At 39.8% G+C, this 19,096-nt stretch overlaps 1 protein-coding gene across 2 annotated transcripts in view; it reads left to right on the top strand.

The window, feature by feature from the left end:
* LOC125448405 (uncharacterized) overlaps positions 1–19,096 on the top strand; it is a 34,233-nt gene that overhangs the window by 14,461 nt on the left and 676 nt on the right. Inside the window, exons 1-7 of one of the 2 annotated variants that reach the window (XM_048523708.2) lie at positions 460–1,389; positions 1,667–1,981; positions 12,951–13,074; positions 13,685–13,731; positions 15,115–15,179; positions 15,787–15,825; positions 15,955–19,096. The exon at positions 15,955–19,096 is cut by the window's right edge and continues 676 nt beyond it. In XM_048523708.2, the coding sequence (XP_048379665.2) occupies positions 1,338–1,389; positions 1,667–1,981; positions 12,951–13,074; positions 13,685–13,731; positions 15,115–15,179; positions 15,787–15,825; positions 15,955–16,011 (699 nt within the window). In that variant the 5' untranslated portion in view covers positions 460–1,337 and the 3' untranslated portion in view covers positions 16,012–19,096. Of the gene's footprint in view, positions 1–459; positions 1,390–1,666; positions 1,982–12,950; positions 13,075–13,684; positions 13,732–15,114; positions 15,180–15,786; positions 15,826–15,954 lie in introns of those variants that run through there. The other variant, XM_048523709.2, reaches the window with a different exon arrangement.

Below are 19,096 nucleotides of genomic sequence, written 5' to 3'. Positions count from 1 at the left end.
ATTAATTTTAAAAAAGTGTTTAGGAAAGATGGGAAGGTTCAGATTAAGAGCCACTGGATGACAATGTGATGATGTGCTCTGACAGGTGCAGTATCGTGGTGATTAAAGCTGAACTTTCTCTGAATCTCATGCTGATGCCTGTGCTATATGGAAGCAACACAAGGTTACCACAGGGAAGAACTCCATTTGGTCCAGAATGTCTTCCTTTGATCTCAGAAATAGCAACACAACAATGTCATTCAAGGTCTGCTCTTCATATCCTGCAGGTACTGCATTTCAGATAGTGACCATACCTTCTTTTGAACACCATGAATGAACATCTCTCCACTGTACCCTCAGGCAAAGCCCTTCAGACAACAACCAGTCATTCTGGAAATCAGCTTTTCTTCCCCCTGTCATCATTGTTTCATTTGCCTTTTTCGACCATTGCTTATCTCTGACTCCTTCAATTTGTCAAACATTGGGAAGAGATGTTCTGCAGGAAAAAGAAGAGTTATACATTTGCAATGAGTTATCGGAGAAGGCTTGATGCCGTGCTGTCGTGCTTCTGTGGACAATATAGGCTACTACCACAATGTTTAATTTGGCTGATTACCATTCAATTTTCGCAGATGACTTTATCCTAAACAGCGTTGTTTATCCTCATCTGTATATATCCAGGCATATCCAGAATATTGCATCAAATAGTCAACACACACGTTTGAAGTGATGAAAAGTCTTTTCATTGGCGAGGAGTGGTGCTTTAACAATTCCCTGATCAGAGTGTGATGAAGGGGCTGTCTCTGAAGTTTCTTTTGAAATGCGACCACTGTATTGTTGAGAGAGGAAGGTGAGACATTGGACAATGCCACTGAAAGCAACGGGCTAGTTTCACAGTCTTGATTGAAATGATCATCATCTGACCCTTCTGTGCTATGAATGTTCTTTGCCATCCTTTAGCACAGGCACTGAAGCTGCTTAGATCCAAGTGCAAGTGGGGCCTGGCCAGCTGCATTGTTTGAGCGAACGTGAGAATGAACCTGAGCGCCATTCAGAAAGGCCAGGTACAAGCACCTGAAGTGGAAATTGAACCCTGGGAGTGCCAACTGAGGGAATAATGAGCCTCATCATCACTGCCGAAAAGAGGAACCACATTCCGATTTTTCTTTCCATTTCCTCCGCACATTTTTGTTACTGGCTGTTAACGGTTCGCTGTGCATTGTGCAATTCGTTTCCTGTCTGTTGTCCGGAATTCGGGCCAGTTCGCAGCGCATCTTTCGGAACTATCTTCAGTGATCTGCCCCAGGAGGAGAGGATCGGTCGCTGAATGCAGAGGAGACTGGAGGGGTGCATTAGGGATGGCGGGACTGCCACTTACCACGATCTCTGTTTGCTTATTAATGGCAGTAGGTAAGGTGCACATCCTCATACTAACTGGTATAGATATTTTCCGGCACCACCTTTGCAGGAATGCTGTTATATATCTCCAGAGAAGGTAAGACTTGTAGCTGGGAACACTGGCCCAGAGGCAGGGACACTGACTATTGCTATCTGTCTGGGAACTTGGAGAAACGTGACGACAAGCGATTGTTAAAGAGCCAGAGTGATGGATAGGACTTTAGAGAAATATATATCTCGTGGAGAGAGTTTCTGTTTGCAACTTCTTCAACGATATTCATTTCTCCAGCTGAGCCCCAGACGTTCACAATCCAGGCCGAAAACAGGATTAATGTGAGTGTCGGAGGAACGGCGAACTTTTCAGTGAAACCATCACGTTCTGTGAAGAATGGGAACTGGGATTTCAACGGCAAAAGTATTGGGCTGTGGATCGGTTCATCTGTTTCTCTAAGTAACGACTACAAGCCCCGTGCTGAGATATTAACGCCCAATGGATCACTCCTGCTGAAACCGCTGACGTTCTCAGACAGTGGGAAATACACTGTTACCATGGTCCCTGGAGAAGGCGAGCAAGCATCAGCGACCATCACCCTGCATGTACTTGGTAAGCTGCGCGATCTATTGCTCTGTGTATGGGGTTGCTGCGTTAGAGGAGTGTATATGAAAAGCGGGAATTGCTCTGTGCACATCCGTGTGGACGGGGCAGTGGAGCTTCAAACGCCTCCGAGTTCCACCCACCCAGAGCAGTGTGCCTGACAGCACTGTCAGGCAGCTATCCTGTGCACATACCCAGGTTTCCCTTCCGTTTCCAACGTTTCCCATCAGGAATCTGCTGCTGGTGAGGCCAACCTCACATGGAAAAATGTACATGAAAATGCATATGGAAAAATAATACATCGGAGTGAGAGGGGGGTTTAACTCGATCTCGGGTTTTGCTGAGCATCGCTTCGGCTGGGTTGGGGACCGGGGCTAGATCATAGACCTGTACAGGACAGTCAGGCCCATCGTCCCATGATGTCGTACTGACCGATTATCCTACTAAGATCAATCTACCCTGCGTACCCTACATTTTACTATCCTCCATCTGCCTGTCCAAGAGACGCTTGAAAGATTTTGAGATGGATAGAGTCATGGGGCTAAACAGTATGTAAACAGACCATTGGGTCTAACCCGTCCAGGCCAGCTATAATCCCAAATATAACCAGTCTCACCTGCCTGAACCTTTGTCCATATCCCTCCAAACCTTCCCTATTCATGCACGTATCCAAATGCCTTTTAAACATTGTAAATGCACTCACATCCATCACTTACTCTGGAAGGTCATTCCACACACGAACAACTCTCTGTTTAAAGGAAGTTGCCCCTCACGTCTTTTTGGTTTAAATATCTCTTCACTCACCTTAAAAATGTGCCCACTAATCTGAAATCTGAAATTTTAGGGAAAAGGCAACTGCAATTAAGTTCATCTGCACGCCTTTACTTTATAAACTTCAATAAATTTGTGTCTCAACCTACCCAGTGATAAAAAAAACCCCAGCCTACCCAAACTTTCTTTACGGGTCAAATTTCCTACCTGGCATCTGATGTATTCTGAACCATCTTCATCTTAACAATATCCTCCATTTAACTGGCCAAATAGAACTGAGTGCAGTGTTCCCAGCAGACCCAACGAATGTCCTGTACAACCTTAATATGACTTCTCAATTCCTGCACTCAGAGGACTGAGCAATTAATGCAAGCATGCCAAGTGCATTTTAATGATCTTGCCTGTATGTGATGCAAACTTCAAAGAACTTTGTCCCTGATCCCCTTGGTCCCTCTTGTTCTACAACACTACAAAAGGCCCCACCATTGATTGTATCAGCCCTACCCTGGCTTGTTTTGCCAAAATCTGTCTCACATTTAACCAGATAGAGCTCCATTTGCCATCATCAGCCCATTGGCCCAATGGATCAAGGGCCACTTGTAATCTTAGCAAACCATCTTCTCCATTTGCAATGCCACCAAATTTGATGTTGTCCGCAAACATATTAACCATGCCTTCTATATTTTCAGCCAAATCATTTTTATAAATGACAAACAAAAGAAGACCCAGAGCTGATCCATGTGGAACACTGCTGGCAACAGGCCTCCAGTCTGAAAGGCAACCCTCCACCAGTATTCCTTTTATCTTTGCCTCTAAACCTGTTTACTAATTAGTTTACATGCCAAAGGCTTTACTAAAGTCCAACAAACTACACCTATTGCTTTGTCCTCATTGTGGTAACTTCTCAAAAATGCAAACAAGTTTGTGAGACATGATTTGCATTGCACAAAACCATGCTAACTATCCCTAATCAATTTTTGTCCTCTAAATATCCATAAATCCGACCTACTAAAATTAACTCCAACAATTTACTCACAACCAAAAGCAGGCTCACAATTGTAGTTCCCCAGTTTCTTTTTACAACATTTCTGAAACAAAGGCTGAACATTAGCCACCTCCTTGGTCTTTGAGGGGCCTGACCCTCTCTCTAGTTATCCTTTGGTTTACGCTTAACCTTATCTGCCAATGCTATCTCATAATCCATCTTTGTCTTTCTTCAGAAAGCCCCTACACTCCTTATATTGATTGAGAGATTCAAATAAATTAAGCTGTCTACATCTAAAACAAGATTCTCTTTCATTTTGAACTGGAGCCACAATACATTTATTCATCCATTGTTCCTTATTCTTGCCAGCCTTATCCTTCATTCTGACAGGAACATAATTTCCGTGAACTCTCCCACTTGTCAGACATCTTTTCACCTGTGAACAGCATACTCCAATCAACTGTTGAAAGTTCTTGTGTTGTACCATTAAAATCTGCCTTCCTCGAAATAAAAAAAGCTTTAACTTTCATGAAGGTTTATCCTTTACCAAAATCATTTTGAATTGAATAGATTTATGATCATCCGAAGCAAAGTGTTCGCCTTGTTTTAGTTCAGTCATCTTCCCTACCTTATCACCCAAAAGAAGGTCCTGTTTTGCTCCATCACTTGGATTTCCTTGAACACGTTTGGCAAGTTCTTAACCATCCAAACCTTAACACTATGCCAGGCCCACTCAATGTTTAGAAAACTAAAGTCCCCCAGTTTTACAACCATAATGTGCTTACATATGTCTGACATCTCCCAACATATTTGCTTCTCAATTTCTCTCTGACTACTGGGTGCCATGTAGTGCAATCCTATCCAAGCTATCCTTCCTTCCTTAGTTTCAATTTGCCCTTCTTTTTTCAGGATATTTCTAGATGATGTTTTCAGAGCTATCTTCTCTATTTACAGCAGTAATGTTTTCCTTCATGAAAAACTTCAGCTCCCTCCTTTCTTGTTTCTTTTCCTATCCTTCCAATACCATCTGAAACCATGACCATTGAGCTACCATTCTTGTCCATCTCTCAGCCAATTTTCTGTAATAGCTATGATGTCCCAATCTGATTTTCTTTGAGATGCCCTGTATACATCAGCCTTACCTGTAAGACCCTTTGCATTGACATAAAGGCATTTTAGATCTTCAGATTTACTGTGTACTCTGACTCTCTCATGACTTTCTGCTCTGATTGATATGCTGTCTTCATATTCAGAACTTTCCCCATCAATCATTCTGTTTACACTGCTGCTTCTGATTCCTCCAATTGCCCTCTTCGTCAGTATAAAGTCTCCATTAATGGAATGAGCAAATTTTCTGCTAAGATATTGGTTTGATTCCAGTTCAGGCTCGAGCCTTCCTTTTATGAACAGTTCTTTTATGTCCAAAAAGTGATTCAAAATCCTGAGATGCTGAATAATACTCTACTTCTTCAGCCATTAATTTATCTCCTTCAACATTTTGCTCCTTCCCTCAGTTCAATTTGGCCTTGGGAGTAAGCCAGAAATCTGATGAAATTTTGGAGAGTTTTGGAAAATTGATGGGTTTGGACATCAGTGAGTGCTCTGGAGCCAGGTTCCTAACATTTTGCACTTTGGAATGTGGGCGTTACTTGCACTGCCTGCATTGTGGCCATCTCTAATTGACCCTTCACCTTAAGGGGAATTGTTTGTGGAGGAGATGGCCCAGTGGTATCATTAGTAGATTATCATTCCTTAAATCCAGCTGCTGCTCTGGTGAATCAGGTTCAAGTCAGTGGATGGTGAAATTTGAATTCAGTAGAAATCTGGAATGAAGACCCTCATGGTCACCCTGAATCCATTGTTGATTATCCAAGTTGGGGGGAATTGTCTGGTTTTGGTGTCCTTCTGATGAGGGAAATCTACCATTTTTGCATTGTCTGACCTATGCATGACTCCAGATTAGCAACTTTGTGACTCTTAATGCATTTGAGCAGTCAGGCATATGCAATAAAAGCTGGCTAATTCACATCTGGGAATGAATTTCAAAAAAAAATGCAGCTTATTTTATTTTTATCACGTTTCTGTAGGCCTGGAGTCACTTGTACTATAAACCAACACATGATGTGAAAATCCTGACCAGACGGACACCAGAAATTTTGTATTGGTTTCACTTTTCATCCATGAGTGTTGTTATATTGTGCTATCCACTGGCTTTTCTACAACATGCATCCCCCACAAGGAAGGGTTTATATGTTTTGTTTTCATTGAGCAATATTTTTCAGTAGAATATTAATTATCTTGTATATCATAGAATCCTTGAGGTGTGGAAACAGACCCTTCAGCCCAACAAGTCCACACTGACCCTCAGAGAATCCCACCCAGGCACATCCTGCATAACTCACCTAATCTACATGCCCCTGAACACTTCAGGAAATTTAGCACGGCCAATCCATCTAGCTTGCACATCTTTGGATTGTGGGAAGAAACCAGAGCACCCGGAGGAAACCCACGCAGATATTGGGAGAATGTGGTAACTACACACAGGCAGCCGACAGCGGGTGGAATCAAAGCTGGGTCCGTGGCGCTGTGAGGTAGCAGTACTAACCATGGAGCCACCATGCTGCCCAAAACAGACTTTATGGATAGGCTCCATTTGTTCTCCTAGCTGATGCAGTCATGTAAACAAGAGGGGTAAATTTCATTTTTGTTTCTCCTTCCACACTCATGCGATGTGTGAGCAGTATTATGCTGCACTGCGTCACAGATATGTTCTCACATTTTCCGAACTTAAAGGAATATGTATCCTATTCCACATTGGTAATTAACATCCACGGCCCAAAACAGCACTTTACAAAACAATATATCATAATAAGTTTAAATACATGAAACGGCATGCTGCAATTCAGCAGTCATTTCGTTTTAATATTTGTGAATCCTAAACACGATTTAAATTATTTGTAATGTTCCAATGTCATTCATGGCAGCTGCCACAATGATACAGGAATTCATTAAACATTGCTACAGAACCTCCTCTCTGACCTAATGGGTTGCAACATCTGCACTTCCATCTGACTCAACATATCCCTGTTGTTAGATGTAGATTGGAAATTGTCCTGCACTTGGCATTCAGAAAGTAACTTTAGCCAACTCAAGCTTTGGCAACATCACACAAGTTGTTGATGGAAAAGCATTAGTTACAATATAATCTGTTGTTGAGGGTTTGCGGCATCGGTGTTTCAATTAATAATATATAGACTATTACATGAGGTAAAGCCAATGCAAGCCATTAGGATTACTTGACAAGGTATTTTCAAGTATCCAGGCCAGAAAGTTACATTTTTTTTTCTTCCCAAGCCTTCCTCTGGGTTAACATTCAGCATGGACACAATTTCAATTGTTACCCTGCAGAAGGAGATTATAATGAGAACAGAGCCTGCAACGCCTCTATTACTCAATCTTAATCTCCTGCCTTTACCCCAATATTCCTAAACACCATTGTCATCCAAATAAACAGCCAATGCCCTCATTCGCAATCAGTAAGAATCACACCCTCACACTGTTCATTTTAGTGAACGAAATATAAGACAGAAATCAATTGATCTTGAAAAACAGGTCAAGTTTAAACAAAAATGCCATTCTCATTCTAGAGAATTCAATCTTGGGTCAAATTTCTCTTATTGAAGTTTATTTCTTTAATTGGATCCAAGCCTTGTTGATCTAGGCCGAACACAGGCAGGTTAACATGAGTGTTGGAGAAATTTTATTTTACATTAAAACCGTCAGCTGCAGTGAAAGTTGGGAATTGGGAGTTCAGTTGGACAAATGTTGCATTGTAAATCAGTTCATCCATTTTTCCAAGTATTGAATATAAACTGCGTTCTGAGATAATACTGCCAAATAGATTCCTCCCGCTGAAATCAGTGACATTTTCAGACAGTGGTGAGTACACCATTAGCATGGCCTCTGAAATGGCAGCAAAGCATCAGCGGCCCTCACCCTACATGTACTTGGTTAGCTGCATGTCGTATTGCTTTGTGCATGGAGTTGCCTGTGTAAAGGGAGAGGAATGTGTACTGTCCAGGAATTGCTTTGACAATTCACCTGCAGCGTGGCAAGCTTCAAACTCACCCTGAGTTCCACCACCCAGAGCTGTACATCCAGTCTCAGTGCCATGCATAGATCCTGACCATTTCCAATGATTCCCATAAGCGACCATCTTTAGGGCATGCAAACATCACAAGCGATCTGGAAAAATATATCAGATTGAGTTGGGGGGGGGGGGGGGGTTCAAGTTGGACTTGGGTTTGTTTGGCCGTTTGCTTGGTTGGGGGTTGGGGGTGGTTTGATGGAGGGCAGAGATCATCAGAGGGATGATGAATGTTAGTTGCGCTTTGAAAATTCGCTGTGCCTGGATATCAGTGAATGTACTTTCCTTAAGTTTTCCACCTTGCAATATAGGTGTCGGTTGCGCATCCTGCATTGTAAGCGTTCTAAATTGACCCTTCTGCTTAAGGTACATTACTTGTTGAGGAGATGGCCTAGTGGTATCATTGGTAAACAATCAGACACTGTTCTGGAGACCCTGGGTTCAAATCAGAAGATGGTGGCATTTGGATTCAATAGAAATCAAGAAGGAAGAGCCTCATGTTGAATATGAAACCACTGTTGATTATCCAGGTGGGAAGTAGCAATTTCTGGTTCAATGCTGCCCTTTAGGGAAGGATTGGGGAGTGGGGGCGGTGGCGGGGGGGGAGGGGGCGCAGTGAGTTCCAGGCTTTCTCTGAGTTCCACCCACTCAGCTCTGTGCACCTAACAGCACTGCCACACATAGATCTTGAGCATCGAAACAGGTTTCACTTCCATTTCCAATGTTTCCTATCAGGGTCCTATTTCTAGAGAGGCCAACTTCACATGGGATTTGGAAAAATATATCAGAGTGAGTGGAGGACTCATCTCGCATTCTAATTTTGTTGGGCATTGTGCCTGGAGAGGGCAGTTGAGACAGGACGGAGGGCAGAGCCCATAGAGACAATGAACATTAGGTGAGTCTGGACATCAGTGAGTATATCTGAGCTGGACTCTTCATATTTTTCACCTTGTAATGTGAGCATCACTTGTAATACCTGCAACGTGACTGTCCTTAATTGCCCCTTCAGCTTAAGGACCATTTATTAGGTAGAAGATGGCCTGGTGGCATCATTGCTAGACTACCATTGCAGAAACCTGAGTACTTCTCTGAGGCCGAATTCAAATCAGCAGATGGTAGAATTTGATGGCCGGGCCAGGGACACCCCTTTCTGTGCATGATTTGAAAAAAAAAACACACAATTTGCAGCTGATAAACAATCATGTTGCTGGAACATGAAGAAAGTAGGACAGCTGATCAAACTCATGTCAAAGGAGGTTAAAAACAATGCTTTGAACCGGAAAAATGAGACAGTTGGAAATATTTAGTAACTTCCAGGTTTCATCCAATAATTTCACCTTTCCCAACTGTATGAAATAATCTTTCATTCCCCCTTCCTCACTCTGTTCTGTTTCCATCATCTTTTAGTAATGTGAAAGACTCACAACCCATCATGAGAAAATAAAACACTTCTGCTCATGCCTGTTGCAAATGGGTGGCACTTTTATTTGTTCTTAAATTGTGACGCCTAGTGAAAGATTGTTCAATGAAATCCATTTTGTCATAAACCCTTGGAATTTTCTATTCTTCAATTCAGTCAGCTTTTATTTATCTAAAATGCAGTGGCAGATGCTCCGACAGAAACTGTTTTCTTTAAGATGTTGCTTATGGGAGGCCAGCCTTTGTTGCTGATCAATAACTTCTGAAACTAACTGTCACCTCCATGTAATCGAAGATACATATCCCTCTCCATAAGAGGTCCACTTTTTGTTGAGGGACTTAACATAGTGCTTGATTTCTGGGGAAGTTTAAAGAAAAACTCTCTGTGCTGTTTGTAGGGAATAACATTTCAGCATTTCAGAAACTCCATTGCACCATGGCATGCCATTTCATAAATATCACTTTTGTTAATCAGTCTTTGATGTGCAGACTTTTCGAAGTTTCTTCCAGTTATCCCTTTGAACAATGCCGACTCCAATGTATCAGTCAAATTCTTCTGCTGTTCCATTGAAACTATCAATTAGATCAGTCAAATACAATTTTCACTTTACAAATTCTTTCTGGCACCATTTGATTATCTTAAAACAAGTGCCATATAACTTCCCTTCCCAATTAATGGATTCCAAATTTTTGTATTTAGACATACTGCCCTATAGTCCCTAAGACTACCCCTTTCACTCTGGCTTCAGTGGGGAATTAGATTTTCTTCTGGCAATTATTATTGATTCACAGGTGTATCTAGGAAAGACCGAAAGAACAAAACATTTCCTGTCTGTATATCCACCATCGTTTGCTAGAGAAAACTGAGATGCAGTTCATCCAGGCCTTCCAACTCACCAACCCTACACATGTTCAGATATGGCATTATTTTCCCCTTTGCAATCAACATTTTCCACATTGTCTCCAATTGTAGCAAGACTGAAGAACTTGTGTAGGAAAATGAGTGAAACCCACAACACGGATTTCAGGGACCTAGCAAGGAGAATGAAAAATACAATTTCCAAAGTGGTAAATGGACTTGCACTCAAGAGCGCAAAGACTGGATAGTTAAGTGATTGGTATGTGGATGGAAAACTGGCACAGCAGGGAAGGTGTTAGATTCCTGAGGCTTTTTAACATTATTTGTGGCAGGTGAGAACTCTATAAGTTGGACGGGTTGCACTTTGGCAAGATCAAGACTCACATCCTCTCAAGGATATATGCTAAGAAACCTGTCAAAAAGGACTAGAAGAGGAATAAGCAAGTTTAGATTAAAAATGACATAACAACAAGCATGAAGTTGGATCAAAATGGAATGTAATGTTAAAAAAACCACTGATTTAAAGGCACAGTAGTTGAATATATGTGGCATTCATAGAAAAAATAATGTGTTGAATGTACATATTGCGGTAAATGGTATGATTCAATAAACCATTACAGAGTGATTGGTACAGAGTGATGCTGAGATGTTGTTCATCAGTACTGGGGCAATTACCACTTCATGGTCTCAACCATTTATTCAGTATTTTGTTTTCACTGATTGTAATTTTCCTGAATTACTCCCTTACTTCAATTTTCTTATTTATGGCTGGTTTGCAGTATTACCAGTATTTTTGACCGTAAACATTGTAGCCATGTTCTGACAGAATAGCAGAACAACCATTAAGGATCAAGTGCCCAAATCCCCCTCTTGAGAGACTATTGGAACAAATGGCGTAGTCTCAGTATTAAGGAGTGCCATTTTAAAATTGAGATGAGGAGCACTTTCTTTCCTCTGAGGAGTCAGAGTTTTTGGAAATCCTTGCTTGTTTGGAAGAACACTTGTGTTTCTTTAAGACTGAGATAGATAAATTCCTGATCAGTAGGGGAATCAAGAGTTACAGGGAAAGAAGGGCAAAGTGGATGTGAGTAGTGTCAGGTCAGTCAGAATCATATTGAATGACAAGGGGCCAAACAACATACTTCTGTCTCTATTTCATATATGGCTTTATAATTCTATACTAGTAGACCAACTATGAATTCTTCCTATTGCTAATTTGCTGGTGAAATCCAGGCTAAAACGTCTGTTTTGCTCTACCATATACAGTTCATTAACAATCCATAATTTATCTTTGGCTTCCTTGTACATTTTTCCACATTTAAAGGAACATCTGTAATTGTGGGCAGCGGTTTGTTCCATGTCTCTTTTTGGCTTCCCCATCATTTGAACAATGGTTGAACTCCCCACTACCCTGAACCTCTTGAGCTTGAAAGACATGTAAAATGCAAAAATGGGCTGTAGAATCCATGTCAGGAAAGTTGTGCATTGCTGGAAATGCAAAGCTACTCAGACATCTCCTTTTTGCTGAAATTCACCAGGAGTCCTTCAACAGCATGTTCCAAACCTGTGCCCAGTCTCATCTGGAAGCAGATGGGTAGCAGACTCATCAGAACACTGCCAGCTTCAAAATCTTTGCCGAGCCATTCACCATCCTGACCAGAAACTACATTTCCATTCCAATAACATTATGGAACTCACCTCCTAAAGAGTATCTCGGGGGTCTTTGAACCAACTAGATTTCAGTGGATCACGTTAGCAGTTCACCAACAGTTTCTCAAGTTCAAATAGGAATAGGAAATAAAGGCTGACCAAACCAGAAAAGTCCACATCACCTGAATAATTCATAATTGAACAATTGGGATCCAATGCAAGACTCAGAGAATGGAATTTTAAAGAATGCAAAATTTATACAGAGCAACTGAGGTACCATATTAGTATGTTCTGGAATGAAAGAAAAGGATGTAAAAGCCTCTTTTTTTTTGGAGTTTTGAAATTCTAGTTAGCAACTATGGGATTGCACTCAAAGCAACTTCAGCACTTGTTTCAGCCTGTAAAATCTGTAGAAGAAAAAATGAAAAAGCTGGCTTTACCAAGTGCACAGAAGCTTTACAGCCAGGCCGCTCACTGAAGTTAGTTTTCTTTTTCTTACTTTTTGTAAAATGTGGGCATCACTGCAAAGGCCATCATTTGTCGTCCTGGTATTGTGTAGCTTTCACGCCCATTTCAGAGTCCACTAGAGTTGCTACAGTCCAGGAGTCACATGTACAGCAAGCCATGAAGGACAACAGCGTCTGTTTCATAAAGGACGTTCATGAACCAGAGGATTTTTACAGCTGACAATAGTTGTATGTTCACCAGGACAGAAGCCAGCTACATATTTCGACAGTTACAAACTGAATTTAGCAGTCACCAACTCTCACTTCATTGGCTGGTCTCCCCATTAGGTGTAATGACATTACTGGTATGTTTCTGTCTTGCTAGCCATGTCTGTAAATGAAATGATAATGGGAACTGCAGATGCTGGAGAATCTGAGATAATAAAGTGTGAAGCTGGATGAACACAGCAGGCCAAGCAGCATCTCAGGAGCACAAAAGCTGACGTTTCGGGCCTAGACATCTCTGTTGAAGGGTCTAGGCCCGAAACGTCAGCTTTTGTGCTCCTGAGATGCTGCTTGGCCTGCTGTGTTCATCCAGCTTCACACTTTATTATCTGTAAATGAAGTGACTGATCAAGAGAATGCAATTGTGACCATTTTATGATGCCATTCTTCATTACTTGTTCCTGTTGCATTTTCAGATCAATTAAATTCCAGGGATAAAGTCAATGCTGTCGTCATAGTAGGCATAGTGATTGCTGTTCTTCTTTGTCTGGGTTTTATCAGTGGGCTCAGTGCATGGTTAATCAAAATGAAACCACAAGGGTAAGTATAGTATATATTTTTTTCCCTGAAATTTACAACTTTTCTTCATGGCCAAGTGATTTTAAGTAATGTAGGTTGTTAAAAAAGGGGGTGATTAATGTTTCTACTTCAATCATAGACAATTGCAAAGCATATTTACACCAGCAAATGCTGATGTTTTATATTTTGCATCAAAGAAGAAACCTTTTAGTTGATCATTTTAATTCAATGGAAAGTTTATTTCCTGCTGCTGATGCAAAGACATGATTTTAACTCGCCAATACTGAAGCTGTAATTCGAAAGAATTTCCTAGACTTCATCAATTTAAGTAGTTTTTTTTCATTTTTGACGAGTTGTAACAATGTAAATGGTGGGTTAAACTAATACAATTCATGCTCTTACGTTCTGATCATGTTATTTGTTCAATCCTTCATTACCTGAAGTATTTGGTCTATATTCCTATTATGGATTGTGGTCAGCCAGTAATAAATTTGCATTTTATACTTTTAAAATAAATGGTTTCCATTAGCAATAACCAGTTAAGTTGAATTTCTGTTCCAACTAATTATTATTACAGTGCAATATTCTCATAAAAAACTCACAATTTTCTATTTTTCACAAATAATTTTAGAATGAAATCTTCAACACAAGGACAAAATATTAGCTCAGCAGAAAGTGGTAAGTGAATTATCTCACCATTTCCGTGTTGTGATTTGAGTGCAAGATCTAAGAGTGTTTATTGATTTGAGGTTAATTCGATGAGCCACGTATCATACTGGCTGTTGAATGTTCACGTGTGCAGCTACATTAAGATAAGTTAACATAATAATCACTGCCATGTGCTTTCCAGTTAAAGTAATTGCAGAACATAATTAAAGCCCTATTTGGAGTGATACTTTCAGCATTTGTCATGATCGATTTTTTTCCTTTGTTGCTAATTTGTGAAGGGTAGAAAATGACAGCCCATTATTTCGTGCATATCCTGTTGTAAATCCTGTGACTTTCCAAGCATAGTCTGTACTTCTAATCTATTTTCACATTCCATTGTCACATTTTCTACGATTTTGTGTATTCGTTTATGTTTAGAACCTAGAGAGATTATCTTGACATGGATGTTGTACAGAATCTAATTATTTTGCTATCTATTAATTGGGATTTCAGTCTGTAACTTCAGTCAAATCTGATACAACTACGTGATTTTTTGGGTTAAATAATTAACATCATGGTTTGACTATTGAAGTGATGACCAGGAATCAGCATCTGACTTCGCAGCACAGCAAATGTGTTTTGGAAAATGGAAATTTGAATCTTGGCTTTTATCACTTAGTCAAAGGGAAAACGTGCAGGAAAAATGCGTGGTATTGTTTGATTGATTGTGTTCTTTAACTGAAACAATTCCTAGAATAAACTTTAATCCTCTATTCAATGCACCTGTTAATAATAATTAATTTAAGAAACACAGAACCCATTCCATACCGATAATGGAATGATGAGGAACTTCACTCACACAATGCCTCGATTATCCGAAATCTATTGGAATTTAGAATTGTCCATTGTTTGAGGATTAATGGTGTTGCATAGAATATTATCAAGCAATTTGATGCACAACAGGTGATGTCACAGCTCATTGGAGCAGTGAGGAGACTGGGTTGAATGTCCTGGATCATGGAGGTGAATAGTAGATATGACAGATGAACAGAATTTTTGCAAGAATTTTGTATAAAAAGGAATGAAAAGCCGTGTTCCACTGCAAAATATTAAATAAATAGCAACTAAAAAGTTGTCTTTTTTTTGAAAATTCAATTGCACTTTCCTTTCAGACCTTGAGTTGCTCAAATCTGGAAGGTACAGACTGAAATGTTGTTGTACACAAATTGTACACTCACAAGAATATCGGATAAATACTTGTAAGAAAACTTTAATCAAGCTGTACTGAAATAACAAGGGAATGGATTTAGTTCGATATTAGTGAAAGGTGATACTGGTATGGCAGGATGAACAGCACAGCCAATGGCTCCACAGTTGACTATTCATGGTAAATTAATTATTTTGCTTTTTCAGAGCACCCTACAGCACTCAGTGGGAAAACATCAGCGATCTATGAAAATATTCCAAGAAATCAAAAGGTTGGTGCAATTAATACAATTATGTTGGTGCAATCAATATACAGTTAAGTGACTGTGCTCATTAAAGTAAAGCCAGTTTTGCAACCGTGAACCTCTTTTTTCCCACTGTTTAAAGGAAGTGGATTTATTAATAAACCAAAAAAGATGGGATCTTTCTTGTGATTTAAAAAATTTGATTGTTAAGAAAATCCAAATGTAAAATGTAACCCTACCTGATCATAGGGCAGCCTTTTCATTGGAGATAGTCAGTTGGTGCTATTTTAACCTGAGAGTCACCATGGCCCATGTGGAGTTTTAAGACAGCTAGTTAGGAGGCTCTTGCAGGGTTTAATAAAATGATAACCAAGCAGGTTCTCTCACTGCAGTTGTTTAAATAGATTTGGGTCTTATATCCTCACCTGCTCTTCAGAGTAGAAGGCAACAAAAATCAACCATATTTTGTGAAGGGAACAGCTCAGAGTGAAGTATCAGCAGAATATTAATCGAGGAAATTCTTCCTCACAATGTGCAGATGCATATTACATGTTTACAGTGTTTAAGTTTAAATGACCTACTACCATTTTTGTTAACCATGATGACATACATCTTTCAAATTGCATTTTTACAGGAGAAAGCTATGAAACCATTTGATGAAAATATTTACATGGTAATGACATTGTTGAATCTTATTTTAAACATTCACATGCAATTTACGATGTGTGTTTCGTCTCAGTTTTAGTTTACCACATTATTTCCCTTAATAAGAACATCTGCCTCTCTTTTTTAAATTTAACAGGGATTGAAAGTGCAGGAGCAGTCAGTTTACAGTGAACTGAAGAGGAATGAGAAGTAAAGACATTACAATTCATCTACCATGTAAAGTTAAAGATCAAATGAAATACGAACAGGTGTATTTATCATCAGGATTTTATTTAACATGGCAGCACAGTGGCTATCTGTGATGTTTAATGTTTTCATAAAATGTTCTGTCAATCTTGTTGGTTAAGATTGGGCATTCAGGATCTTGACTGAGTTACCTATATGTTTATTCTGTACACTGGCATGCATCTCATGGGTTTGTTGGAAAGGTGATAAATTTATAGTGAATATATCTACCATGGTCGATGAAGGAGTCATTCTTGCAGCCAAGCAAAATAATTTTCTGAGCACTCTTTGTATTTTGTTTTCCTGCATAGCAATTGATCTTATACAATATCCAACAACCAAAAATCCATTCTTAACATGCGGGAACATTTTCATGGTGAATTCATGTGTTCTGGGAGGCACCTGTTGGACAGCATTCATTGTCAGTCCATAAATACCCTCAAGAAGTTGACCACTTCTTGAGCAGTCGCAGCCCATTTGTTGTCGGTAAAATGAATGCTTAGGGGGAAGGTTCCAGGATTTTGTCCCAGTGGCAGCAAAGGAGCAGAGATATAGTTTCAAGTCAGTATAGTGAAAGATTTGGAACTGGCTGCTGGTGGTATTCAGTTGTATCTTCTGCCCATCTGTTTCTAGATGATTGTAGCCATGGAATTGCAATCTGTTGCATAGTAAATTTCTACGGTGCATCATGTGGATGCTTCACACCGCTGCTACTGAACATTGGTGGTGGAAGGAGTGAATGTTGTGGCTGTGTTGCCCAACAACCAGGCTGTTTTGTCCTGGATGGTGTAGACATCTGTTGCGTTTTTAGAGGTAAGTATGGAGTATTTTATCCCGGTCCTAAACTTGTGTCTTGTGAATGGTGGACATGCTTTGCTGACTGACAAGGTGAAATAGCCACACAGGACTCCTATCGTCTTTCCTGTTCTTGAAGCACTGCATTTATTTGAAAGACTAAGGAAGTTATGGACCATTGGTAACTGCTGGGTACTGATAGTCATTGATTCAGTGAATTAAGTGAACTTCAATGAAGAGTGATTAGATATACTCTTGCTGGCGATGGTCATTACCTGGCCTTTTCATGGTGAGATGTAACTTGCAACTTATTAGCTGCTTCCAAATAATATCCAGGTACTTTTGTATTTTTGCTTGAGCTGCTGTAGCAACATCTGTGGTGTCATGAATGGTTCTGCGAAATCTAGCATCATCCATGAACCTTCCTGCTTGTCACCTTAGGATGGAGGGAAAGTAATTGTTAAAGCGGTTGAAAACGGTTGGGCTTAGGATTGTGCACAGAGGAACTTCTGAAGAAATATTTTGGAACTCATACCAAAGAATAATTATTCCTGATTACTTTACCACTAATTTGCTAGGATATCTTGATCCTAATTTTGGTGAGATGCAGTTTCAGATCAGAAATGTGCTGTGTTTTGATTTCACAAATTCAATGCATTGCAGTATCAATGTTCTTAGCAGCAGGATCACAGAATGTAACACTTGGGCCTAAAAGAATCGAGCAAAATTGGGGAAATAGTTTGTTTAGCTGAATGATCAGACATGATCATAATTAATAACAAAAACAGGCTTGAAAGGCCAAATGGCCCACAGTTGCTCCCATTTTCTATATTTCTACATCGTTGTTGGGACGTTTGATCCTATGAACATTATATCAGTTGTTGACCTGTAAATCATTGTGGGTTTGTCATTCAGTGCAGCAAAAGGATAACAAATTCATGAAAATGGTACAAATCACTGCTCGCATGTTGTTGTCAAATCTATTCTCTGACACTCACCAAGGGAAAATGATCCTCTATGAGATTGTCTCCCAAACTTTGATGAGTGATTCTCTATATTCATTACTTCAATCTGCATCTTATTCAGTTTACCAATATTTTATGTTCCTTTCTGAGATCAATAACCATACCTGTCCATCTGAACACCTACCTTGAGTTCTCCACTTTACTCTCAAGTGAGGCTTTTGAATTCAAATACCCAATACATTGCTCATTCTATAAGGACCCCCTTGGGATTTGATGAATTTCTGTTCATCAGCAAATCAGACATGCATATTTCTACACTCAGCCAGTTGATCTATATAAATCGTGGTTCCTCAATTAAAGCAAAACATTGTGCGTCAAAGATTATAATTCCCCTTGGTTCATTCCAGGGATGATGATAAGTCGACATTTTTGTTACCTCTTTCATAGATTCCATTTGTTCTCCAACATTATATTTAAACACATTTGTTTCATTCTCACAGCAGTAGCACTGTCATAATTATTTACAAATGTTAATTATTACTTTAATCGCTGAGCATTTTTCTCCCAACTTTCCTGAAACATATAACATGTTAGAATCCAACCTTCACCTTTCTCCACTTTGTGTAATTGTTCTTGTATACCTTCACTCTGTTTTCTTTATATCCACGTACAACTGACTGTTTTTTCTCCCCATCACCATATCACATATGGTAATTCCTCACCGATTAACCACCAATCAACTGTGTTTTACGTTTAATTAATTTAAATGCAAAATGCGTGAGGGGCAAAGCAGACAATCCAATGTGATACAGTTGGAAGGGATGATAATGAACAATACCCCTCATATCTTTATTTTTAACTCTGATTTTGCAACCACATTACCTGCCACGATTACTTACCTTAATAACACAAGCAATTACATACTGAGGCAACCAGCAACTCTCTGTGTTTTCTTACTATGACTCACCCCCATGGTGGCCATTGTCATTTTGTCTGATGACATGTAGAGATGTAACAAACTCACTTCTTTCATCATTTCGAAGGATGGGTATCTCAGATATTCCGAATCCTCGACATCACACGCTGCATTGATCTGGATACATGTTGCAAAACCTCCACAGAAACATTCTGACATTCCCTGCCAAATGCAGTTGTAGTATGCTATCACCTCAATAATTTCAACACTCAGCTGAAGGATTAACAATGCCCTCTTTAGGAGGAAAATGGGCGAGCAATAAACTCTGGCCTTCTCAGTGATGTTCATTTCTTTAAACTGATTTTGCAGATGAATTT

The sequence above is a fragment of the Stegostoma tigrinum genome, chromosome 41, assembly GCF_030684315.1.
Source record: "Stegostoma tigrinum isolate sSteTig4 chromosome 41, sSteTig4.hap1, whole genome shotgun sequence".
NCBI classification, from domain to species: domain Eukaryota; kingdom Metazoa; phylum Chordata; class Chondrichthyes; order Orectolobiformes; family Stegostomatidae; genus Stegostoma; species Stegostoma tigrinum.
The sequence above is the reverse complement of the archived record's forward strand: the minus strand, read 5'-3'. Positions and strand labels throughout refer to the sequence as shown.